Source organism: Seriola aureovittata, chromosome 15 (genome assembly GCF_021018895.1).
Source record: "Seriola aureovittata isolate HTS-2021-v1 ecotype China chromosome 15, ASM2101889v1, whole genome shotgun sequence".
Classification (NCBI taxonomy): Eukaryota; Metazoa; Chordata; class Actinopteri; order Carangiformes; family Carangidae; genus Seriola; species Seriola aureovittata.
The window spans coordinates 11360625-11387712 of NC_079378.1; the positions used below are offsets into that span (position 1 = coordinate 11360625).

Sequence of the window (27088 nt, forward strand, 5' to 3'; positions counted from 1 at the left end):
AATGCCATCATCTTTAGCTTCTTGCTGCATGTGGGTGGTGTAACAGGCACATTGGTGGATATAAAAATTACACTTTGAGGACTTTGATATGGTATTAATGAAGCCTCTGGATCCTAAACACTCCATGCTTCAGATTCATAGGAAAACGCTGGCAACAGATTTAGAGTCAGTCTGATTTTGATGACACGGTGAGAAATCATGAAAACTGTGAATGAAAGCACAAAACATTTTAGTAAAAGCCACTGTTTATTGACTTATTTGTTTGCCATCTTGTAGAAAGGGCACACAATGTAACAACAATGTAATAACTTAAACACTATATAAATAAAAATGTCCTGGGCATGATTTGGAGGAAATGTATTTATCTGTCAGGCTGGACTGGGAAAAACACTTTGGATGCAAATGATAAAAGATATATGCAAATGATAAAGACGATACAGTGCTAAAGCTAAAGATTGTAACTTGGGATGTTTATTTCCTAATATTTGCTCTATTTCTGTTTAAAATAACCAGCAGAGAAAAGTTGTTTTTCTGAGACTGCTTCCCAAATAAACCTCTAAAATGAACCAATACCAGACTATAGATTTAATATAAGGTTTTTTGGTAAACTGACATTTCTGATTGCTGGCAGTCAAATATTTATGAAAAAGGTTTTCAGTTCTACTCAGGAACTTGCAGAACAACTTGACAATGTGTTCATACTGTAAAATTAGCGTTAATGGTTAACTCTGGGTTAACTTGCAAAAAGTGAATGTAGTACAAAGTCTATAGCTGTTCATTACCAAAAGCTGCTTCATATTCAGAAATATGTTAAATATGTGTAAATCTTTTTGTTCTTTGTCTTTAAGACGTATGAGTGAATTTGAAATAAATCTAAAACAAAAACCGTCACACCATCCTGTATGGAACAGCTGAGATATATAAATTCAAACAAGCTTCTCTGTATAACCACTAATGCTGATGTTTTTACTATGAAAAATTGAAAGTTGCTTGTAAGAGCAGTCTGAGGTAAAAGCTGTTCACCTGACAGCTAAAAAACCCCAAGAATTAGGTTCTGGTATCAATAGAAAGGTTTGGCAGTGGACCCACACATTTGGATCTACCAGTAATTTAATTTTGAGTGCTCATAAAGTAATAGTTTTTAATGTTTATTAGTTATTAACAATTTAAAAAAATGTTTTCACTTAATTTCCTTTTTTATCCGGTGGGGGTGGTGTGAGGATGCCTGACAGAGAACTGAGCTCTACATGTTCTAGTGAAAAGAAATATATTATCTTTGCATACCTGTGTCACAATATCCTCATAAAACATTTGTTAACCATGTTGACAAGTTGAGAGGGACAGCACTTTTGTAAGTGTCTGAGAGTTGCATTATTGCCAGAAATAAGGCACTACAGAGCATGTACATGTGTGTGTGTGAGTGTGTTTTGTTTGCATGTTCCTTAGATGTGGGTCAATCTTCAGTCCACTTCTGTCAGGCCACAGGGTCTCCTGAACTCTTGTCCTCGCTCGTGAATCCACTTGTTTGACACTGACAAAACAGAAAAACAAAAAACATGTGAGGACCACAAAATTGCCAAGACAGTTCAATAATTCCTGTGTAATAAAATGAAAAAAATAACAGCATGTGGTAAAGATATTTTCCCAGTACAGTTTAGTGTTTGTATGAATGTTCATCCAATGAGAGCTCATTCTTGTTAAAAACTGCTTTCACTCATATCTAAATTAACTAAACTATTCTTAAATCATGCAATATCTTCTGTGTATGTGTAATTTTATTTACGGTAGTGGTATTTAAGGTATGCGTGTGTTTATCCAAGAGATCCCTTAATTGGGATTTACTGGGATGTGCTATATATAAACATCCATTCACTTGCACACATCTGGGTGTCCAGATACCAGTACTAGGGACATGCTGCGAATCGGTTAAAATTGCCCTTACTGCCATATTTTTTGTGATCTACAAAAAATGTACAAGGTTCTTCTATCTAGACTAGAATACAGACTAAATATCAAATGAGCATGGTTTTAATGCTGACATTTTGTAAAACGGTTACAATTATCAACCTTGTATTTGTAGCACAATAGCTAGGCTGTTGTACAATAGTGTTTGTAGAAAAAATTTTATTCTGGAAAATATATATATATATATCATATTTATTATATGTATCAGTAACTTTCAGGGTGTGGTTTCAGGAGTTACAAGCCAGTAGATGCAGTCAAAACTTGAAAGAGCCTGTTCTAAACAGCATATTTTGGAATTGTTAAGTAACATGGAGTCACAAGCAATTTTAACTTTATCGCTTTGATTTCAATCTTAATGTAGCTATCTAATTCAATGTATCAATAGTTAAATGTGATGAATCTGAATTTTGACTCACCCCATTTACTTCCTACTAAGACAGGACAGGCTGCATGCCTGGTCCTATAGTCTCCCTCCCCGCTCTTGAAGAGATTATACCAGAACACTGCCGTCCCCTGTGGAGAGATGAAATACACGAAACAATGATGGGAACATCTGGTGTTCACGAGAGAGAAGGAACACGAAGATCCAACAAGCAATGAGAAGAAAACCTGAAGCGGCTTCAAGCTGAGCAGTTTATTGCAGTGTGATACTGACCCCTGTGGTCCTCAAGCAGACTTTTGGTTGTTTGACAACTATGTTATTGCTTGGCACATTGGCAAAAGCACATTTCTGAAGCACGTGCAACAAAAAAAAAACCCAAAAAAAACATGGACACGTGAGACAAGTTAGTTAACAATAAGCAGCAGCCTTTACTGGACAATCTGTGGGCCTATATTACCACAGCTATGCTGACTGGCCAGTGAAAATCAATCTGTTTGATCGAATTTGGAAAACACTTGCAATACCTTAAGCAAAACGTTCTTATATACTGCCGATGGTTCAGAATGCAGCGGTGTCTCTGTTCTTTGATCAGCCTAAAGGGGCAAATGTCATTCCGCGGCTCTTACACCTCCACTGGCTACCCATGGCTGCCTGAATCAAATTTAAACTCATCTTCCTGGACTCCATCATGCAAGTTTATGCTCCTCCTTGGCCACTGCATTGCTCCAAGGAATGTCATATGGCCCTGCCATGCCTGTTTTCAAATCGCTGTCCAGACTGTTCTTGTTTGTCCCTGATGGTGGAACATCCCTCTCTAGCTTCAAGAATATCTTGAAGACTCGTCTCTTCTGAGAGCACTTCTTGCGTATCATCTCAAAAACCCTGACATGCCTAACTAGCACTTACTCTGCACTTCTTTACCTGTTCTCCTTGCACTTTGCCTTATTGAACAGATTTAGTACTTACTTCAAGGTCTCGTACTGCACTGAAACTTGTAAGTTGCTTTGGATAAAAGCGTCTGCCAAATGAGTAAATGTAAATGTAATACTTCAAAAAGTCCAAAAGTAAAACAATTTTCATGCAAGAAAAAAAAAAAAAAAAAAAAAAAAAAAAAGAGCTTCCATTCAAAATTTGCCAAATGACATCTTTGGCTAATTTTCATACACTACAGAATAATGTAGAGAGAACCTCACACATGAGATCTTCCGTCATTATGTCACGACTTACTGTAATAATTACCAAAGTAAGTCTCGGCACATTGACCCTTAAACTGACACTGACACTGTTTATTTCCCCACAGGAGACACGAGCAGCATCATGTAAGCACACTCAACACACAATAAATGACATTTAATATAATTCTCCCATGCACACACAGAAACACACACACTGTTGTCATCACCTTTCTAGGCCAGATTGCAGCTCCAAAGTCAGGGAAGACCGTGGCACCTCCCGCCTCGACATCACTCATCTGAGAAAAAAACAACAGGTTGGAAACCTTCTCTGTTTTTCTCAAAGAATACACAGCGGTATTCATCAATCCTCCAAGAGCACATCTGTGTTTGTGCTTAGCAAAACATACATTTGTTTTACTTGTCAAAGCAACATATAACATGTCAACATACCAAAACACTTGTTGCTAAGGAAAATGTCCTTTCTTAAAATAATGAAATGCCAATGGATGCTGATTAACTGACAAATTCTACTGATAATAAATTTAGTAATAAATTATAAAAGTTTTTCTATGTCATTTCATTATAAAACATGATCAAAAACAAGGTCCAACAAAGAAATAAGGGTTATAAAATAACAAATGACATTTCTACAGACACTACTGGACTGTGCAGTGAGGGAAATCAAGCAAGACTCCAGAAAAACTGAAGAAGAAGAAAAGGGAATACGGTCTTTCTTTAAACTAACCCATCAGTTGTTCCAGGTACAATTCAAAGAAGATGTTACTTAGCGGAGATGATCAGTAGTGTCCCACCATACATCTTGTCTCCACGAGTCAAACGCATTTGTTGATCTGAAGTTACCGTCAATTATCTAAAATATGTAATGTGCTATGACTTTTGGATAATTTTTCGTTGTATTGCGTGTTTCAGTGTAAAAATCAATAGTGTCTATACCATTTTAGTTATGACGATTTAACTTTGTTTAACTCTTCCTGCTCTATTTTAATAAACCAAAACAAAACTGCTTTGTCTTATTTCTGTAGGTTTTGCCCCTTATTGAAAGGAATCAAGGGTTTCATTGTATTCTGACCTGTTATATCCCATCCGTATCTCGCATTAACTTAAACTTGTCTATTCGAATATATTTGACATTTATCGTATACTATAGATCAATAATCTACTAGAGCACATCCACATCATGCACCACGGTGAACACTGAACGTCAAGCAGTCAAAGGTTATGGGAGTTCAACTACATGCCTCATTTAAGAACAAAATATTGTACCTACTTTTGGATGCAATTCTATTTTGTACGACCCAGTGTTAACAAGGGTAAAATAAAGAGTTGCTTCTAACTAAAGCATGTTAATGGGGACCGGCCAACAAAACTCTCCACAATATGTACTGGAACTGATTGACAGAAAAACTTTATTCTTAAATATTTGTCTACAAAGAGTCTCAGTCATCTACATGATGGGATATTTATCTTGCACCACTTTAGGGTATTCTCTCCGCATCTTGTCTCGTTACGTCAAGCCATTCTACGTTTCCAACTATAGAACTGTAATGCCAATTAGTAAATCTCTATGGGAGTCAATCAATCCAAGTCCAAGATTGAACCAGAGCTTATGCTTACGCCTATGAAGCTACAACAAAAGGAGGATGGAGCGTAGATCTCAGGTGACTGCCACCCCCAGCCTTCAATCAACGGCGACTGGATGCACGTACTTACGTAGTTCAAAAAAGTTGCCACACGATTTCCAGTGCCTAATCTTTTGAAAGCATCAGGCTCATCTTTCTATGAAGATAAAATTCAAGAGTAAAAATACATGATGAAAACGCTGCACACTCGCACACACATGTACTTACGTAGTTTAGGAAGGTAGCAAGTCTATTTCCATCGACCTTGAGGGTGCTGTCAAAAGGACGCTGCAACAGATGTTTACACGTTTAACCCATCACCAAAAAGACTCACACCAGGGGTCCGCCACTAAGGGCACTAACTACACTCACAACAAATCAAGTCTACTCTATTATCTGTCAGAAACATTGTTAAACCACAAATGAATTACATTTTTCATCTAATCTCAAAATAATAGCTTTATGTTATATGCTTAATATTGCATAATGCACATAAAGATATAAAGATAACATGGAGCATACAGACATTTCTACTAAAGAGTTATTTCTTTCTGGGTTATCCATATCAGACAATGGCCATTAATCATTTTCATCATTTTCTACTTTCTTACCCCCAGGTGAGTGACGCCATAGCTAAACAAGACAGGTCTTATTTGCAATGACCCTTTGTATTATATATATATATATATATAATATATATATATATAAAAAAAATTCAATAATTCCATAGCAAAACAGCTGCACAGATGCACCGCACAGAGTGCATACAGCTACAGATCACGTGAAAAATCATAGATGGTTGCGAGAACACTGCTTAGATTTAGGGATATTTCAAAGGACTGTAGGAAATGTGAGAAGCATGTCAATTACATCTTTACAACACTCTGACACACAAGTGAACTCACCCTTGAGAAGTCGTAATGTGGCTCATACTGTCCTCCAACTCCGTAGTTAGCAACCTGGTCAGCCATTGACAAAGATGATTATATATTAAACCAATGTGGTTAAAAATGTATTGGTAGACTACAGTGTATCTACATGTATTGATTTGACATTGTGAATATTGATACATGTTATTTAATGTAATAACTTAAATGGAGACTATTCTTTGACACTGAAGAGTGCGGATTATCATGAGGGACTGTGGCATTGTTTCTGTGAGGACACACTGCTGTTGGGGTTTTAAAGTAGCTTTCCACAGAAGCTTTGAACACCACAAACTAAATCCTGCTCCTGAGTTAGAACGTGTTTTTTTGTTTTGTTTTGTTTTTCTCATTTTCTTTGCAAAAAGGTGAAACACAGTTTAATTTTTCAATCCATAAAAAGTAATTGCAGCGGAAGTGTGACTGAGCCTGGATTCAGACATACTAGGTCAACCTTAATCCCTTCAAAAGTACCATGTTGTATTTATTTTGCTGAAAGATCAGTTTCTTTTACACACACTGTTCTTAGATACATTCTGCCTATCATTATGAGAATTACTATGAATATAACTGTCATTTAGAAAACTGGATGTCAGTGATTACCTGAAGTAACTCTGCAGTGGTGACTGTGAGGCCTGTGATGTCTTCTATTCTCTGATTAACCCTTTCAATGACGGGGTCATCCTCTCCTTCCAGCCATGCACTGAAAAACCAAAAATGTGTACATAGTATAGTGCACACATACACACACTCACAGTAAACACTAAACACAGTAAAAACAAGTTTAGCGCCCCTTGACCTGCAAGTTGAAAATAAAGCTGAAGCTTTAGTGATGTCCCTGGAGTCGCTTTGGATAAAAGCATCTGCCAAATGAGTACATGTAAATCTAAATGTAATCACTGATATCCACAAGAGAGTACCCAAGGAACCTTTCCCCTGAAAGAGTTACCTTTTTGATACTCTGTAGTTGGCTGTGGTCAGGACACCTGTTTTGGGATCACGGACAGTAGCTCTGGCAAGCTGACAAAATAAAACAAACACACTCACACAGTTGGAGGAAATAAGTATCTTTATAAATATCTACATTTATTCTCCCCATTAATCTTATATCATAAATACACTGTATAGCTAATAATCTTGATTCCTTATATTCTTTTCTCTATGAGAATACATTCAGAATGTAAGAATGATTGCCCTGTATAATTTATTTTGACTGTGTCCTTGTTACATAGACACAGCATTTTAACAGTACCAGTGCCTGACATCATAAGCTCATGGGCAAAAAATCTTCTTCTCATTATTAGTCTTATTTAGCCTCCGATTATGTAAATATTCACAATGTGACAATGTTATAGTTGTCAGAGCTTCACGTTATTGTTGGGCATAATGCTGTGAACAACTGTTAAACACAGAAGATATCCAAACCTTTGCTTGCACTTTGTAAGAGGAATGCACCACCAAATATGATTTTGCATAATTACAGCGACTGACAAATGGAGTTGATGAGATAAATCCAAAGAGTGTGTCTCTCATTTTGTTTTATGTCTTGTGTATATTTATTATTATTTATTCATTGCTTCTTGTCTCACCCTGGGTTTGGCCAGCTCCTTAATCTTCTCAATCTCCTCGTGTGACAGGACGTCCAGGTAGCGAACGATGTGGGGGCTGTCCCACTCATCCTCCTCCTTCATGGGCTTCAGCAGGAGACGAGGGTTCCTCTTACCATCCTGGTAGCGACAGAACAAACGGCTGCGCTTCTTGTCGTTCTGGTGAAATACATAAGGTAAGCAGAAAATAATAAAGCTTTTTTCTTATTATTTGTATTGGTTAGGAGTTCGTTTTTTTCGTCTGAATCTATGAAGAGCTGAAGAATTATGACAATGAATGCATCAATTTCCATCATATTGGGAGAGGTGATTAATTTTGACTGTTCCCTGCTGGCAAAATGTAATTTCATAACATGATGAATTTCTAATACTTTGCTCAAAATAACTCCAGTGCACTGATTTTAAATATTTATCAAATAAACCACATACAAATACTTGTTAATATGTGTTTATAAGCCTGTTTCTTTCATGGTTGTTCGACTTACGTCAAACATTTCAAGGCATGGTGAAGGTATCTTGTTCTTCTAATATTAAATACATTCCTTGATTCATTGTGAAATTGAAAGCATAATGCATAATGCACTGCTTTATAAGACAAGCACATGTGTGTATGTAACCAATCTAATATAAAAATAATCTATCTGCTCAACCAAAAGTGTATTTTCATGAAAACAAACAACTTACAGCAGAGGATCAAAGTATCTGCTGCTTTAGGTTTTAATTCAGCTGAATGTTAGCACTTCAGATATGTATGAAGAGAACAAGTATTCTGACTGCCTCTCTGCGACAGGCCTTCACATCACATCCAATTCTCAACATGCCTTTATTTTTCTCTTCATGTCTCACCATTTGAAGCCCCTCTCCTCTGCAGAGGGCCTCGTACGCCTCTCTCTCTGGGAGATGGTCCTTAGGTCTGCTGTAGGTTCCCAGCTGGATGGGCTCCTCAGAGGAAGGCTGGTAGGCCTGGTTCAGCTCATTGAGCTGCTTGAACAGTAACCGCTCAAAATAACGGAGGTTTCCTCCTGCCCTCTGGTGGCCGGGTTCTGTCAGCACAAGAAATATTTGGTTTTTAGTGGCTCAGATCTCATCTGAACAGCAGGCTAACATGTAGAGCTGAAGAAATACTGAATTAAAACATCCTAATTTTAAACAGTGTTGTCCCTTTCATGCCTGTTGACACAAAAATGAAAACAAGTTATCACTCCTAGTTAACAGAAATTGATCTAAAAAAACAAAAACAAAGAAGATAAGAATTGCACTGTAAACATTGATATCTTTTACCTCTCTAGACTTTAGCTTGTTTAAGCTTTATTTCATCACTTCAACCAAGTACTGTATGATTTAATCAAAGACAAACTCACTACAACATCACTTACCATTTATAGTAAACAGTCACTGTGGACCTAATTTTTCCCCACTCAGTTTCACTGAACTCTCTCTTCTCAGTGGTGCAAAGCAATTAAGTTTTTTATTATTATTATTATTATTATTATTATTAACTGACTTCTGAGGTACTTGTTAAATTACTTTTCTTTTACACTATTTTATACTGAACAACTAAAGTCACTAGTTACTTTTCAGATTAATACAGCACATATAATCATCACCAATATGATGCATTGATAAATATTAAACTACCTGCCAGTTTATGTATAAAGTGCTGAAAATGATCACAACATAGACCAACTGCAACATTAAAGTGCTGCTTATATGTTGCAATAATAATGAGCCAACAGTCTAATTTCCCACTGACAGGGGCCATTGTGCATAATGAGTACATTTACTTTTGGTACATTTTACTGCAACTACTTCAGTACTTTTATTTGAGTGGCATTTTAATGTAGGATCTTTACTTGTACTGGAGTATTTCATAGAGCAGTAGTACTACTTTTCTTGCAGCAACATACTGAGCCTCCTTTCAGAGTGATGCTGCCTTGTGTACCAAAATTATAGTAACCACAGCAGTAAACCATGTGTTTCCCAAGTCTTGATTTAGTTTAGAGTCTTACTGTAGGAGGGAGAGGTGCAGTTCAACAATCTGCTGGAGGTAACTAAAATACTGCGGAGTTACAAATGTTGAGATACAAATGAGTATGTGTGGTCTTTTCCAGCAGGGCTGTAATACACACAGATTTAGTGACACAAATTCAGTCCTGAGAGATGCCCAGTATGACCATACTTTCCTACTAATGGGGATCCGATAGAAGAAACCATCAAGCACCTCCATCGATAGATTCAACAGGAACGATTATACAAGTATTAATACAGGTCATAAGACAAACAAATTTCAACCTTGAATTAGAAAAAAAAAATGTTTCTTGCATTTTATATGTGGTCTTCCTTGCATGATCCTAGATTTGTACTGTTTCAAAGGAATAGTTCAACATTTTGGGAAACGCACTAATCACTATTTTGCTCGGTTAGATGAGAAGATTGATACAAATCTCATACGTGTGTGTTCAATATGAAGCTGGAACCAGCAGATGGTTAGCTTAGAATAAAAAGGAGCATAAAGCCTTGAAACATGAGGGAAAAAGCCAGACTCCTTCTATTCGAAGGTAACAGAATCAGCCTACCAGTGACTCTGAAGCTCACTGATGAACAGTGAGTATTTCTTGGCTGCGTGCAGTTACTTCCCAGAGTCGTATAATCCGTCAGTCTCCCATACTGTCGCACTATTTCTTAAACATGTGTCACTGACAACAGATTGAAATTGATTGCTTGCCTTCCTCTGCTCCACTCCTTTTTTTCTTACATTTCTAGTATGATTGTATTTGCTTTATCTAGACTATTGCTTTTGTATATACTTTACTGTTTCAGTTTCCTTTTTCTTTTTTTGAGCTGTAACACTATGAGTTGCATCTGTGCATTTTCAATGTTAGTAGCACTTGATGCCACAAAGTAAGTCTGTGTCTGCTACATCTGCTCTACCTCAATTCATTTCACTTGACAAGTAATCAAGCATGCCGTAGCTCTAAAAAGAGGGCCTGCAGCTGTCAACACAGCAGAGACTAAAATAACAGTTAGAAACCACCGGCCCTCACTCTGGAAGGACAACACCCTGCTGCTCACAGAGCACCACTGCAGTGAGAGGAGGGTGGACTGTAGTGATGACTGAAACGGCAAGAAGACAACCCATTGGTTATCCCACTGTTGAAGACTGTGGTTGTACTGGTCAGCTAACCAAGGGAGGGAGGCAACTGAAAAATTCAACAGTGCTCCTTAAAAACATGTTAAATGTGCTTTTTTTAGTTTCTCAAAAGTTGAGACCGTGAACTCATTCACCCATCATTTATGGTTCCAAGAGATCCAATTAATGAGTCTCATGCTGAGATAAATGATTGTGCGATTATGTGTGTTAGTGTGCACACTGATTCCAGCTTACATCTTCTGTGTCAGTACACTTGCCTATGCTGCATCTTACCAATAGCCACCAGCCGGCGTGTCAGTTCAATGGCTCGAGGCAGGTCTCCCATTTGGTAAACAGAGTAGCTGAGGTAGTCCAAAATGTCCGCCTTGGAAACCACAGCTTCCTCCCCGGCATCCAGCTGCTTCAAAGACTGCTGCATCCATAGCACAGCATGATAATAGTCTGCGTCGTTATAAGCCGTCTTCCCCATGTCGTAGCAGTCGTCCACTGTCAAAAAGGCGTTGGAGTGCAAACCTGGAACAGGATTCACTGAATTTAAACACTGACCATAATGTACTGTGATTTCACTTACCAGAAGTCTTTTCATGACATATTTATCATCAATTATTCATCACAGGTGAATCATGACAAACACGGGTATCTGCCATAGAGCCCAACTCGTACTGAACTTTAGGCCAGTACAGATATTGATATTCGAGAGTTAAAAAAAAGTCTGATAGCAATATATCAGACGCTGTTTGTCTAATAAATAAATCATTTTTGATAAGAGCCGCTTTAATTTAGTTATTTAAGTATTTAATCATTGTACTTAGCAGGGAGTTTTACAGCTGAGTTTTACAGCTGAAAAATAATTCAGCGCAGCATTTTCTAGTTACTTAATATCCAAGAATACAATAGTGCAAATGCCAAAACAACATATCTGTGGTAAGATAACATGGGCTGATACACCCACCGTTTGATTCCATTCTCCATACAGATTTTTGATTTATGAATCCACTCTGTGGTTGCTACAGAGTGGATTCATAAATCTCCTGTGGTGTATATTATATTTATTACACATTTCCATTGCTGCTTTGACACTTCAATTTACCTACATGGGATCATCAAAGTTTATCTTATGTGATCTTATCTTTTGTGTTGTTTTTTTTTTTGAGCATCTTGTGAAACAAAGCGAGACTAATTATTCTACTTTTCTGTTAGAACATCATCTAAAATATGAAAATGTAAATCTATGTCTACTTTAGCAGACATCTGATTTCTCGCTTTTTGGCCAACTATCCATGATATATTGGTTAAAAGTTGTTTGCTTATAGGCAGATAGAGATATGCAGAGTCAACTGACATTGGATGGATCCTAGTTCAGCATAAAAAGCAGAGTCAAATGGCATAGATACACTCATACAAAAACAGGCTTGTGCCTCATTAATTGAAAACAAACACATACTTGCATAAGTCTGCACAAGTACACACCTTTTCATACCTGTGTTGCATCCAAATAGTGTCTAGATGCCACTGGTACGGGGCTGCAGTTCAAACCTAGCAACTATACTTCAAGTACATCTCAACTGACAATTAGTTATGTGTATTAGTTTGAGGATTTCTGACTTTGGTGACTATTTGAAGTATAAAACAAGACCATGGTGGAGTCAGTACTGCATGCCAGTTAATAGATCTGTAAATAATTCAATCATTAGATCCTTAACCACATAAAAAGTTAATCTTCAGTCATGTCATGTCCTAGAACCAAAATAATAACTGATAATAACATAATAACACTTGACCCACCTTAAACTAACTCTTAGAACTGTTGAAGAGGTGAGGACAGGTCAACATTACCTAATTTCACAAAAATGTACTCTGTCAGGAGGTCCGAAACTCAAACTGGTTTTCACAAGAAAATATATAAATACACAAACACACAAAAATTGTTAATGGCAGATGCAGTTTGCCTTCCTCTCTTTCTTTTAGAAATGTACACACTGCTCTATCGATGTTAATATATCCATGCTATTTTTTTTTACAAAATCACGCCACACTCCTTGGTTACCTGGCAGCTTTCCTCTTGAGAAGGCCTCAGAATCCAGTTGGTACGTGTCCTGAAGACGCATCAACGCCTTGGCTGCACCCGTCTCGTCCTCCTCATCTGGGAAGTACTGTCTGTGTATGGACATGTTGGAAATGAACCCTGAAGAAAGAAAGTAAGATAAGGTTAAGTTGGAAATGTTTGAAATTAAATGAAAATGATGTTTTGATAAGAGAAAAAAGTGTAAGGGAATTAAAGAATCACCAAATTATCCAAAGGTTATTAAATGTACAACTTTGCTAGAACTTAGCAACTTAAGGCGAAAATAATTTATAGTAACAGTTAAGTAAACAAAACTGTTAATAAACACTCAAATTTGAGTAATTTTCAATCCATCAAAAGTCAGTTTTGCTACTTTGTATCACTCACTGATACAAAACAATGGTTATCAATAGACAACCATTGATATCTGTTAAACACACAACGCTGCGTTCACGCAAATGGGGGGGGGGGGTGGGGTGGGGCGGGGGTGGTCTTAGAAGATGTGTTTGTACTTCTCGAATGAAAGCTGACATTTATAGAAACAAACATAATGGGTGAAAATGCACACTAATATCAAACTCATTTGATTTGATTTTATTTACACCTTTTATATCCTTTACATTTTTTTATGAGTTTCCAGAGATTGGGTTAATGTTCCTCTTCTATTGAAGTGAAACATAAATGATACTGATTTTACTTGGAACAAATTTAAATACATTAGACAATAAAACTGCAAATCACCCTCTTTCTTCTAATGGGCCTTTGTCTTTGTAGCTTTTCTGTCTTTCTTTTCCTGTCTCACCGTGTCTGCAACAAAAAATATTAATGAAAACAAAGGCAACAAAGGTTGTCGCCAATATCTTTGATGTATTCAGGCTCATAACCCACAGTCAGCACAAGCTTTCCTGCCACAGCAGTACCAGACTTTCTGTAAATAATTCAGCGCCTCTGTTCTGACCTCAGACAGACATCTGAGTGACCAATATTATCCTCAAGTTGCCTTTACCAAGTAATCAAATTTAGTTCAGTGTCTCCTGCATGTGGCTAATGATGACTACTAACAAGAACTATGCATTGGAGAAATGTTATCATGTGTGCCCTTTCATATTCCTTATCACCATCTGCTATTCAGTAAAAGCAGAAACTTCCAAGGGCAGATGTGACATTTCTATGTGTTGTATTCGCTTGGGGGTATTCAGAGGAGGAACCTTTTTCATCTACATACCAGAGTCATGTGTGATACTGTATATCATATATGACTGGCAAAGGTCCAAATTCCATCCTTCTTTCTCTCTCAGTGTCAATTTTTCTTTTAACTTGCTTAAAGAGAAACAAAATGTGGATAAAGGAAAATGACTCATGACTCATGGCCACGTATACAGATTCACTTGTACGACACCCAGTACACTCTCATGCTCAATTCATCTGCCTGACACAGATATGGACCTAGGTCTAAACATGCACACACACACACACACGCAAACACAGAGGGAGAACATGGTCAAAATATGCAGAGATGAAGAACAGCTGCAGCTACAACATGACAGTCTCTGTTCTCCCTCTGTTCATGTGGGGCGAGTGTTTGAGCAGAGCAGCACAACAGAACTTTCCGCTCTGCAGTCAAACCAGTCAGCTCACACCCGCTCTGCATCTTTTATTCGACCCTGACCGCTCACTCTCCGCTTATGCTGAGACTAGCCCCATAGAAAAAGTGGTGAATGCTGCTCTTCAGATGCACTATACGAGGTGAAGCGATATTTTAAGGTGGAATGAATGCAGTGTCAACAGGAAAGGTTAAAAACTGCTGAGGCTAACAGATTGAGATTTAGCCACGGGCAGCAAAACTGATGCAAACACCTTTCTAACTGGATTGAAATTATTTCAACTTGAGCAAAATTTATAGTAATTTCCAGATATGTCATTATTTAAAGCAGACAGACAGGGAAAAAAATAATTAGACTGGATTTAAATAATAATTATAATAAGTTTCTTGGTACCCTTTGGGCTGAGCTGTCACAGACACAGGCAGGTCACATATTCAGTGTGCTCTTATTATGGGAGCAAATGTCTGTATACTCTGTCAGGCAGCAGACTCTGCATGTGGCCAAAAAACACAGACTCACAGATGCTACAGGAGTCAATTTTACACAGATAAAGCAAGGCCAAAAACTGTTTATTGCCCTATTTGAACACAGTTTGCTCATTAGATGGAGAGGTATTATTACTCATTATACAGAAAACAATAATGCTCCCAGCAAAGCTAAATCACGGCATACTTGTTCAGTCGTCCTTCACCCACATGCTGTTTTAGGGGGAATTTCCTCACCATCTGAAGGGTTCTGAAGCACCAGGCTCTCCAGTTCAGACCACTCTGTGTTGAGTCTCTTCATCAGTTTGTAGGCATTTACTGGGTGGGCGAGGTAGCCCTCTGGATCAGAGGTGGACACTCTGGTCAGAGCATCCAGTTTCTTGGCCCAGCTAAAAGACAGACACAGTGTTGTTACTACTGTGGAAGCTCCTGTTACACAGATACATGCAGTATATATTTAAAGACACAGCACACATTCTACATATCATTTCACATTGATTTTACCTGCCGATGTAACAAAAGAAACAAATTAGATAAAAAATACTCCAGCTCTTGTGATAAACTTCCACAGTTCTAAACAATAAATGGTTAAAGAATTGTTGATATGAACCAATCGCTTTGTTTATTGTTGATGGAACAGACATAAATATTTTACTTAATTTGTCCTGTTTCTGAAAGATATTTATAATATTTGTAAAACATGCCAGTGATATGGAGAAAATTTTAATTCCTTAATCCAAAAGGAGGGATTATTTTGGATTATCATGGTAACTCTTAAGCAACATTAGACAAATGAAGTGTAACAGGTCAGTGATAAGAAGCTGGATTCAAACTGACAACATCAAAATCACAAGACTACACTGAGATTTTTTACTTACTAATACAACAGTGTTAAAATAATCCATTACAAGTAAAAGCTCTGCATAAAAAGTCCTTGCTAAGTAAGAAAGTACTTCCCTCAGTACTATCAGTACTTCACTGAAGTTTAAATGACTTGTTCTGCATAAAACTGGCACTGGTGACTTTTATATTTCCGTAGTCGTTTAGTCCAGTTGCTCTCAGCCTAGGGGTTGAGCACTTCCAAAGGGTCACAACATAAATCTGAGGGGTCATGATAATATTAACAAAAGAAGAAAGAATAAGAAAAAAAACTCTGCTACACAAATCTGTATTAATTTGTCATTTTTTCTTTTCTTGTTTTGTGAAATATTGGACAATTTGACCTCTTACAGCCTTTAACTGTTATTTAATTGAAACCACCAAACCAACATGACAAGTAGACACTGGGATCAAAAGCCAACAAGGCTGGCGTAATCTTTAACAATATATTACGTATTATAAGATAATGATATACATTTTTATATATTTTGTATGTATAATAGTAATCTGAAAAGTAACCAGTAGCAGGACTCAGAATGTACCTTTTGACTGCAGCGAGCTTTGACTCCTCTGCTTTTATGTACTCCCTCAGGGATTGGACCAGCTCTTTCTCTGTGTAGATCAGGTCTGTCATTTGGCCTGCAGAGAGACAGACAAACAGACAGGAAGACAGATACTGAGGGAGAGGTTTCAGGTAATGTGCAGGTTTAGCATTTGCTAGAAAAAACTGTCTATTACTACTTCAAAGCTTCTTTACTCAATGTTTTTGCCTTGGTTTATTTAATCAAAAACAGTGAGAGTATTGCTGGTACTGGTCCTTGCTTTAAAAACCTATAAAATATATTTTTGGTATCACTGTTTGTCTTATAATTAGGCTGAGGTAAAAATAAATCTTCAGCCACAGACTGTGGCACTTTGATTGTATAGAATTACTCAGCAAACTGCAGAGGTGTGTTCATCCATGAGCCTTTGAGGAGATGGTCGGATTGTGGTGTGCATAGTAAACAATTCCATGGAAATGTGCAGCCATGATTAATTCACAGGGGTTGCCAGGGAAGAGGAACAGTGAAAAAACACTTTCATTATTTTTGCATCCAACCCCAGAAGGGCCAAGTGCAGTAAATCAGTCTGACTTAAGTGACTGTTTAAGTCATGAGATTCAGCTTGTTGACTATGCGATGCATAATGTGTGATGGAAATCCTGCGAGCTGGTTAAATTGTGTTGAAAGAAACTTCAGATGTCTAAAGCAGAAGCATTTATTGAAGGTTGAGCGAGGAGAGTGGAGATGAGCAATACAAGTTACAGTTTAGTAATAGCACCCAGTTCTGAAGGTCATCTTCCTTGCAGGGTGTATTTAAACCTATACAATATGTAGTACATGTCCACAGCACCTATCCACACGTGTGAAGATTCTATTGGGTACCAAATCCTAAACATTAAATCATATTGATCTAAGTCATGCTGTTTATTTTAGGCAATACTTTCCCAAGATAAGACAGTCTACCCCAGAGCTGAAGGGCCGTGTGTTAAGACTGTTCACTCCATTGACCGGAGGCTTTGTCCATCTTATCTTTATGACCATGGTTGCTTATGGCAACTGCAGCTGGGGACTGGGCCAGCCTTACTCTATCAGAGTCTTAACAACTATTCTTGAGACGGACAGCGGACTATTGCCTTCGAGTTTTTTGTAAGTGACCTGTGGAAACACTCCCTGATACCACATACAGACCTAAAGAAGGGAAAAATCCTTCATATATTTTTATCAAAAGCAGAGGTCTTCTTCTCATGTATTAGATTTATGAGGGCACAAAAGACGAATAAACAGTTTAGGGGGGATTTGCAGGCTCTGTTTTGTTGTTTCTTTTGAAGTGTGGACAAGACCTCTGAATCACACCTATAGAAACCAGGCTGTGTTTGAGCACTGTGCACAAAAACTTAACAGAATGTTCACAGATTTGAAAAAAGGAATCAGTGAACCATAATTATTTATCTTAAAAGTTATTCAGGCTACCTTGAAATAAACTAAGACTTCTTTCCTTCCTGCCCACAACCTCCATTTAAAATCTTTTTATGGCAAATAAAAGGCATGCATTCCTGAGCTAAAAATTGTTTTCTTCTACATGTAGCACTCAGCAATTTCCACAGAGAGTGACAGTAAAAGCAGCTGCACTTTCCTAATTAAATATTAAGTCCAAGTTGAGTAGTAGTAAAGTAGTAAAGTTTATTATAGCTTTCAAAGCAAAATTCAGGTTTTCTTCTGATTATACAGCACAATAACTGCGTGTCAACTGCCTTGTGAGTTCAATATACATAATAAGAGCAAAATATTTCATCAGTAAAGAGAATTTTGTAGCAAACTCAAGAAACAATGTAGCTCTTTAAAAACTCACCTATAGAGGTGAAGATCTCTGCTTGTGTGGTCCAGCAGCAGCAGAGCAGAGCCCAGGAGATGAAAAACAGAGACTTCCCCATTCTGTCTTTTTCAATAACCTGCAATGACAAACATTATCACATCACGTATCACACGATCTGAGCTCATTTAATTTTCATGTCGTAAAATACTCCTGTGTAGCAGGCCAGTTGGTTATTATTCATTAGGCCAATGAACAAATTGTGCCAGACAGTGTTAAACACATGGGGACATTTTTACCCATTATTGATTGAGTGTATGTTCATGTTTTTCCATACAGGTCCCTCTTTAATATTTCAATACTTCATACCATGTCCATCCAAAAGTTGGCACTGTGCTTTGCTTTCATATTGGCTGACAAACACTATTTTGATCACAATATGTGGTTCTGTCTTATTCTTAAACAACACATAAAAATTAACTTGCAGTTTGTATTACCCTGAGTCAACAGTTTATGCAATGATGCTGGGTTTCCATACTAAATCAACTGATGGTCTAACAATATTCAAACTTTCCAGTATGTTTCCTACAAATGAGTCACCAGTGCCTGCTGGGAGGCAAGCTGTCATCTTGGCCTCTATGCCCGGTTCTCATTATGAAAGAATAATAAAAGGACATTGTGGGGAAAAAAATTGTGTTTTTTGTAATAAAACATTTTGTTTCTACATTGCAGAATATATGTAGGAACCTTCATATTATAAAATCACAAAGCACAACAAAACATCTGGTTCATGCAAGGTCAGTTCATTTTCTTTTTCCATGTTCTAGTCTGGAACTCAACATGGCCTCCAGATACCTAATAAAAAAATTTTGTGACTAATGAAAGGACTAAATAAAAATCCGTGCCAAGTGTAATAGTATTATAAACCAGAGCTGGCACTGCAGAAACTCTCAAGTAATTTTCTTTCAGAATGTTAACGTCAATTCAACCATAACAGGTTATATCTTTCACATACTAAACCTGCAATCAAAGATCTACTTGACATATTTAACATATGACTTCATTAATAATTATTAGAAAATAGTCACTAAACAGCAAGTTAGATTGCTATCACTGGCAGTTTCAGTTCAAACAGCTATGAAAAGCCCATAATTCTACATTTAATGATGATTTTTAGGATGTTATTGTCAGAGGCTGCCACGTTGCTTTAACAAACATTCATTCTTTCAAATGAGTAATAGTGTTATCTAGGGCGAAAGGAACATTAGCTGCGTGGACTTTCAGCTACTGCGGAGCCAACAACAGATCTGAGGCTGAAAAAACAAGACTACACAATGACGTATCACCTGGCAGAAACTTCCTGTTCACAGTCCGGCACTGAGGCCTTGCTTTGTTTGTGAGAGTGACACTGCTCCACTTTCTCCTCTTGGATTTCGTCTAATTCTACTTTACCACATCACTTCTCAGTTAATGACTGCTTTCTGTTGACTGTGTGCACAAACAGCATTTAGAAATACATACTTCCAAATGCCAGCACACGCACGTACACGCGCACACATACTTCTTTCTGCATCAGTATCTAATCAACAGCTTAGTGGGACAGAGGATCTGAAGCTGAAAAGTGGCACCTTGATTGTTAGTGTGTTAGAGAGGAATCTGCTCTAGGTGAAAAAGAAATAATTTCACTTACATGACTGACAAAATACAAGTCAACTTTCTGTTGTTGTCAAAATTAGTTAATGCATTAAGCGGAAACATTTAACATGAACCTGAGGACACCAGGACACCAACATAATGTCAAAGAGGAAGTGAGTCACCAACATGCAGAGTACATTTCCAGGACAAAATGTCAGTGAACATGCTTCAGGGAAAAAATTTGAACAAAAGCACAACTGTCTGCCAATGACATTATCAGAGTTCAGTGGATCATTTGTAAAGCAAAACATATTGGAAGATAGAATTTCATTTATTAGTGCCAAATGGACACTTTTAATGAAACAAACATCCAAGACAACATGGTACTAACTAACAGTATTATTGGTGAAGGGTTGGAAATGGCTTTAAAGCATACAGCAAGTCACTGTTAATTCAAGTTCCACTTTCCAGAGTGTTTCAGTCTTGCATGTCTCACATAAGGGATCTTCATTTTGAATGTTTTTTTTCCTAACAGATAGCCGATGCTCGATAACCACCAATAACCGGTAACCTGCAGGATTAAATTGTAGGCTGCTATTTAGAATAGACTGAGAGTGTCTGTAATTTATTTATACAAAAAATACCAATACACAGCGGTTAAAGTGGACCGGAACAATCCAGAATGTCTGAGCAGAGAGCGAGACAGGTGAGTGTGCACACAGTTCTTTTAACTTCATTGTTGCAGAAGAAGCAGCATCCCGCTGATCCAGGAACACATGAAAAGCTTTGCGTTAAAAATTCATGAAGTGAAGATCAGTTCTACGCACGAAAAAAAAGAGCAGAATCATTTGACCTGCGCAGAGAAATGTGCTTCTGGTGTGAACAGCCAGACTACTGCTTGCGTGACATAGTTGGACTGGCATTAAACCTCAAAATAAAAAAATTAAAAAATCAGCACAGTGGTCAGCTTTTCTTCAGTTTTTTATACAGAAGTAGCAACATTTCGACATGCTGTGGGGTTAGTCTGATGTGCAGTCTGTTAACTGTGAGACCTGTGGCAGTGAATACCCGCTCAGAGGGAACAGAAGTCCCTGGACATTCAACGTATTATGGTTAAGCAGTTAATTATGAACAACACTATCTTACATGAAAACAAGGTTGTTTTTTTTTTAAATAGCCATCTGATGAATCTTAAGAAGAACTACAAAAAAAGACCAAAAACCTCACAAATATTTTGATCAACAAACCTGCTCTTAGTAATTGTGTTGGTGAAACGAAAGGACTCGTTTTCTGCATTCTCTTTGACTCTCACATTTCAGCTTCATCATTTACAATTATAGTTATTTTTGCTGGACTTCACCACATTGGGTTTGAGTATATTGGTCAGTGCCTGTGTATCAAACATTTGAGAATACGACTGGACGGAAATTCACACACCAACACATATTTGGTGTTACTTTTTGGCCTAGGAGTAAAAGCACATCAACTTCACATAGAAATGTCATCCTCTCTCCTCCACGGTGGTGGAGAGCTGCAGAGCTGTCCTAACTTGTTGGAAGCTGCCAGAAGGTATGAAAGGACAAACATACTCACGCAGTCCACAGATATAGAAATGAATGACACTACTATTAAATCAGCCTCTTCGCCTCCTCGAATATACTGAGTGGATTAAAGCTTTTGATGTGCCTGCTTGGCCTTATTATTACAAATTACGATAAATTAAACACAAGAAAATACAACTTCAACATGGAACTGGCTTCTATGCCATGCATACTAATTAATTTCCCACCATCTAACGTAATTACTGAGAAGACTACACAAATATTGGTTATGCATGCATGAGTGTTTTGATTAGTTGGATTGGGTGCACATAGCGCACGGATGGGACTCGACCACGGAAGCAGAAAATCAGTGCCTAAGCTTCCTACATAATGAACGACGCCCAAATATGCATACTGGCTGAGGCTGAACTCAAAACATAGGTTAACTAAACAGTAATTTGGGTGTGATTTGCATTTGTTGATGTAAAAATATTTTCAGACTTCAACTGTGTGCAAATGGTGCTATTTCCTGTTATTTTCCTGCATTAAATTTGGAAGAATCAGCTAGTCAGTCTTTTGTGTTGAGTGTACACCAGAACCAGTGAAGAAAAAGACACCACAGATTTCACTTCGGTGCCATAAACAGAGATATCCTTCACTCTCAGGTGAGAACTTCTACTCCTTGCTAACAAAAGGTTCATTAATCACTCCCAAGTCCCTTTCTCTGGGAAATGTATTCCTACTGGTACTAATTCAGCTTCCAGTGCGTTAGGTAGGAGGGCATTTGTTTTACTTGGTGAGTGCCAGCCCAGATAACTATTACCACAGTCCTAAACTACAAATAGCAGGACCAAAGCTCTCTCCTTGTAATTTACAGCCTGTGTGATTGCCCAGCCCAAACACAGTCTTACTTGTTGTTGCAGGCCGTAACACCCGTCACATTCCTGGCAAGGGGCCTGTTACATTTAGTACCCAAGTCTTGACCCTTGCATGGCATTTCTGGCAAATGTGGGGAATAGCACTCAGGAGAGGACAGGACAGGATCTATATACGATAGGTCATCAGAGGACAGAACTGGACAGTGTTTTTTATCCACCCTCTCCTCAAATTGAAAAAAAGGATAGTCTGTACTCTGTTCTCTTTGACTCTGATGATTCTACTACAGAGAATTAGTTCTTTTTATACGCAGCAAAGACTTTCTTAAACATCAAAGTGTGTCATTTGTGGTGTTTGGCATTTTCAGTCACTGTGACAACATTTAGTTATTTGTTAATTGGTTAACAAGTGAGTACAGTGTTAAGCAGTGTTCTGCTGTGACAAAATCTGCTCTTTTTTCACCAACTTCTGTATTTTTTTCAGATGACTGTTATTTACATGGAGGTTTGGTTCCATGAGAGAGATAAGGAACACACACTCTCTTGCAAAGCTGTCAGGATCCAAGGTCTGTAATGGGGAAGGGGTCACTTTAGAGCAAAAGTTTACTCAGGGAGTAAAATCTCCATCTGTAGTTATCTTGTTTAGTTCTACTGGACTGCACTTCACTTCACTTCAACATATCCACAGACAAAAACCTGGCTGGTCCGAGCAGCAGCTGTCTTGGGTCACACAAGTGCCAACTGGGGAAGTTATTAAAACACATTTCATTGTTAGTTTTGAGGGAAAACAGATTAAAACATGTGTCAAGAAAAAAGGACAAAACTGATCTTTATCACCTTTTTCTCCCATGGTAGTTTGAAAAATATGATTTCATAAGAAATGCAAACGAGTGCAATGCCAAAAAGTAGAAAGTACTTACACTGATGTAAGTAACAGAGCGACATCAACGCAAGTGAAGCAACAGTTATAGGAAATGTGTTTTATAAACTAAATTTGTCATTCAGAATCAAATCTACAAAATATAATTAATGTGTAGGACGTGGGATAGTTCAGGGAAATGATCAAGATAAAGAACACCAGGAGGATGAGGCATATGAAAAAACTGAACCGCAGCCTGACTCTTGCTTCACTGGAAAATCCAACGCATTCAAACAGATAACAATGTCCCTGTACACCCAAAAGTGATTCCCAGAACAAAATATGGAGCTATTTACCTCACACATGACTGTCTGACAAAGCCAGACATTCAAACTCACTCCTATTTCTCTTTGCAAAAGCTGTTACCGAGTGTAGAAAAAACATCCTGCTTGGGGGCTTTTTTATCATGGCAGTTTACAAGGTTTCTATATTACATTTTGGCAGCGAAGACCTAATACCAGTATTTTGGTAGAGCTAACATGGAGTAAAATACTGTAGTCCTCATAATTCAGATGAGATGCTTGCCAATTCCTTGCACACTGTGAAGGCTGCATATGGTGCAAAGAGATAAGCAACAAATGGTCGATGCTGAACAGGTATTTTTTTGACTGATGTCAATCAGTAAACAGGGCTGGCATGTACTCCCCACGCAAAGCCATAGACAAAATACAGAGTCATGTAATCATGCAAATACACAAGAGCACAGTGATTCATGCATGTTACGTAGCCACATACAATCTGTGCATGTACAGTTATCCACAGGCCGTGAACATGCTCAGGCAATCACTGCCTGCCACTCTCGAAGCTTTAACTGTCCTCGAGCAAAGAAAACAATTTCAAACTCAAACTTGTCGTTGCTGTTGCCACGTGCAATTTCAGTTTAATCCTTGGGTAGAACAACAACTGTTCCTCCACAGTTAGACTATAATTAGATCAATGTGATGCTCTGAGGCGTCATTGCCAGCGAAATTTTGATTGATTATTTGATAAGACAAATGATGTCCTGAAGTTCATTCACTCTTTAGGCAATGTTACACCAAGTGTACAAAAAACTGTTCTGACTTTCACTTCCACTGAACATCACATGATGGGTGAGCAAAGAGCATAATTTCTAGTTTTTGAAGCAATTTCCTAACCCTACACAGCCAACCAGCCAACCAATAAAAACACTTATTGTGGCTTTTTAGTCTGTCCCTGGGACAAAGGAAGTGATTATTTCCACAGGGTTTAGCTGACCCTGTACACTAGGAAATATCAGGAAGGAAGAGCAGTGTAGTAAATCTCTGTGTATGGCAAAAAATTAAAAAAAAAAGATCCTTCCAAGACTTCTGCTGACCATATGTAGTTGATGGAAAAGCAAATATGTCTCAGATGCAATGAGAGATGAAAAACATTTGAAGCCACGTTGTTGGTAAAATAATTTTTTTTTTTTTTTTTTTTTTTTTAAATCAATCAATATTACTTAAAGCGGAAACCATGCTCATGTAGCAGGCAGACTATCTAAACACCAGTAATCTGTAACCAAAATGCTGTTGCCAATTCAACCTATTCATACCACACAGTCCCGGTTTACAGAGTGTGCCTCATTTCAGACTAAGCATTAACATTAAGAGACAGACGGGCTCAAAGATCCATGCATATGCAAGCATAAATATGGACATGAGCACAAACACAAACACACAAATACACAAATACTCAAAGACACACACACACACAGGTTTTCTTTAAGTGCAAGAGTACACAAACACACCATCCACTCCATCCAAAAATCTCTGTGGTATGTAAACACTGAATGCTTGTACAAATAACATTCAATAAAACAAGAAACAAATGTTGTAATAAGTATAAATATCCCAGGCATTTAGACAAGTATTGCTTCAATGTTTAGAATAAAGAGACATAAACAAACTGGACAGTGGCTGCAATAAGGAAAAGAAGGTAGACTGTGAGAAGGGGAGCTCATCAGACAGAGACAACTGTAAGTAATAACTTCATTAAGCCAATCTATGTCCTACCTGTGTCTCGCATAGCCTGAGTGTGCATGCTGCCTGCTGCAGATTTAATGCACCCCATTTATAATGGCTGCCACCTACAATTACTACCATTGTGCTACATAAACATCCCTGCAGGGCATCGCTCACCTGGCATGCCTCCAACATTTTATACTGGGCCTGATTGTTCATTTGGCATTTTGTACTATTTGCAGAGGGTGGACAAAACCAATGTCTTTTCTTTTGGAGCTTTTTACCTACGAACTAACCAACCTTTGTGGTTGATCAACCACTGTGAACTCGCTCAGATTAAAGGGTCAGTTCTAGAGCTGAAACAATTAGTCAATTATTCAACAAGAAGACTGATGGGAAATTAAATGACAACTATTTAGAAAAATGATTAATCGCTTAAGTCAATCCTCACTCAGCGAGGCAAAACATTCTCTCGTTCCAGCTTCTCCAATGTCAGAAATTACTGTTTGTCTTTGACTTGAGACAAAGTAAAATGAATGTCTTTTTAGATAGGTGATCAGACAAAACAGGACATTTGAAGGCTTGAAGGCTTTACCTTCTCGCAGTTTAATGACTGATTAATTGAGAAAATAATCAGCAGGTTAGACAATAATGGCAATAATCATCAGTTGAAGCCCTGTTATATTCCCACGACTAGATACCAGCTATAGTAGTATCAAATCAAACCTCTACTGGTATCTAGTTATGAGAATATGTTACGGTTTGAGACATCTGGAGCTTGAAAAAAATTTATTAGCAATTGTTTGGACAATCAGGACCTTATGTCTGTTTGAAGCAAATATGCAAAAACAGTTGTTGGTTCCAGGTTCTCTGATGTGAGAATTTGATGCTTTTATAGGTCATACATTACAGATAAAACAAATGATTAAGCAGATGAATCAATAATCATTAACTCTGAATGTTTGTCAATTGAAGTTGGGTAAAATTGGGTCTGAGCGGCAGCAAAAACGTGAGCCTCGTCTTGCTGACCCTGGATCTGCTCATCATCTCCAGCTGGAGAGTAGCCGTGCCGGTGACGTCAGCCCCAAGACAGTTGTTTCTAGAAATTCCCAACACTGTAGCTCTTTGAGTCCACGGACTCTCCTGAACTGCGAGCTGCAGGCTTCATGCGCTGAGATTTATATTAACTGCACCAAAATACAAAAAAATGACGTCATTGTAACTTAAGAGAGTGAGCGAAATCAACAATGTCATGTGCGCAACACCGTCGGAGATGCTCGGCCACAAAGTTTGTGCAAACTTTCAAAAACTTTCTCCCGTTTCGCTGAGAAACATTGCTAGCCGATGCTCCCATTACAATGTAACAAACATGTCGGAAATAAACACATACATCAAGAAATATCTAGCAGTTGTAACGTTACCTTCTTGCTGCCACACATCTCTAGCGTGACTCCAAGAAAAAAGAAACCTGTTGGACCCAGTTATTGATCATCTAAGCATGTTCGGGAGGACACGAGCTCGACCACTCAAGCCCCCTTCCACAGAGCTAAACACGGGCTCTTTAAGCTAATTCTACACAATATTTAATATTTTCTTACCTTTATTCTCTTGGGTATTACAGAGCAACGTCACACCTTGGTATGTGGACACAGTTTCAGTTGGTACCCCCTGGTTATGAACAGGATAGAGAGGGGTTTTGGTCGCTGCCACGTACAGAACCTCCTGGAGCGTTGACCTTAATAGCACGAGTAGAAGCGCAGAGACATTCCTCCTTGAGCTTTATTGCGTTGCCTTCAAGAGCACCTCGTAAGCTTCGACTCTTAACCTATGTATGGTACCGTCGGGTTACTCAGAAAACAAATAGGCAAAGGTTTGGTTTTATCAAGCAGCAATTTTACTTGCACTTCAACCAGCAGCTGAGAGCTA

General features: G+C 38.0%; 1 protein-coding gene across 3 annotated transcripts; it reads right to left on the reverse strand.

Annotated features, from left to right (window-relative positions):
• p4ha2 (procollagen-proline, 2-oxoglutarate 4-dioxygenase (proline 4-hydroxylase), alpha polypeptide 2) lies at window positions 1–26898 on the reverse strand. 3 transcript variants are annotated; one of them, XM_056398050.1, is made up of 16 exons: window positions 26761–26898; window positions 18268–18367; window positions 16419–16515; window positions 15235–15386; window positions 12891–13028; window positions 11117–11356; window positions 8539–8735; window positions 7675–7851; window positions 7035–7105; window positions 6689–6788; window positions 6068–6121; window positions 5391–5450; window positions 5254–5319; window positions 3750–3818; window positions 2382–2478; window positions 1–1531 (listed from the first exon to the last, which is right to left on the reverse strand). In XM_056398050.1, the coding sequence occupies exons 2-16, from the start codon at window positions 18347–18349 to the stop codon at window positions 1461–1463; spliced, it is 1671 nt and encodes a 556-aa protein (XP_056254025.1). In that variant the 5' UTR covers window positions 18350–18367; window positions 26761–26898; the 3' UTR covers window positions 1–1460. The 3 variants fall into 3 exon arrangements, with proteins under 3 accessions (XP_056254025.1, XP_056254027.1, XP_056254026.1); XM_056398052.1 differs by lacking the exon at window positions 5254–5319 and having other exon boundaries at window positions 2–1531; XM_056398051.1 differs by lacking the exon at window positions 5391–5450 and having other exon boundaries at window positions 7–1531.
• Between the last annotated feature and the right edge of the window lie 190 nt (window positions 26899–27088).

Bases quoted from the DNA above. Each gene is read 5' to 3' on its own strand.
- p4ha2 (XM_056398050.1), bottom strand. From the start codon at position 18,349: ATGGGGAAGTCTCTGTTTTTCATCTCCTGGGCTCTGCTCTGCTGCTGC. The intron at 6,789-7,034 runs GTAACTCTTTCA...TTGGTTTTTCAG, and splicing joins AACTACAGAGTATCAAAAAG to TGCATGGCTGGAAGGAGAGG. The intron at 3,819-5,253 runs GTAAGTACGTGC...TTTTTTTCTCAG, and splicing joins TGGCAACTTTTTTGAACTAC to ATGAGTGATGTCGAGGCGGG.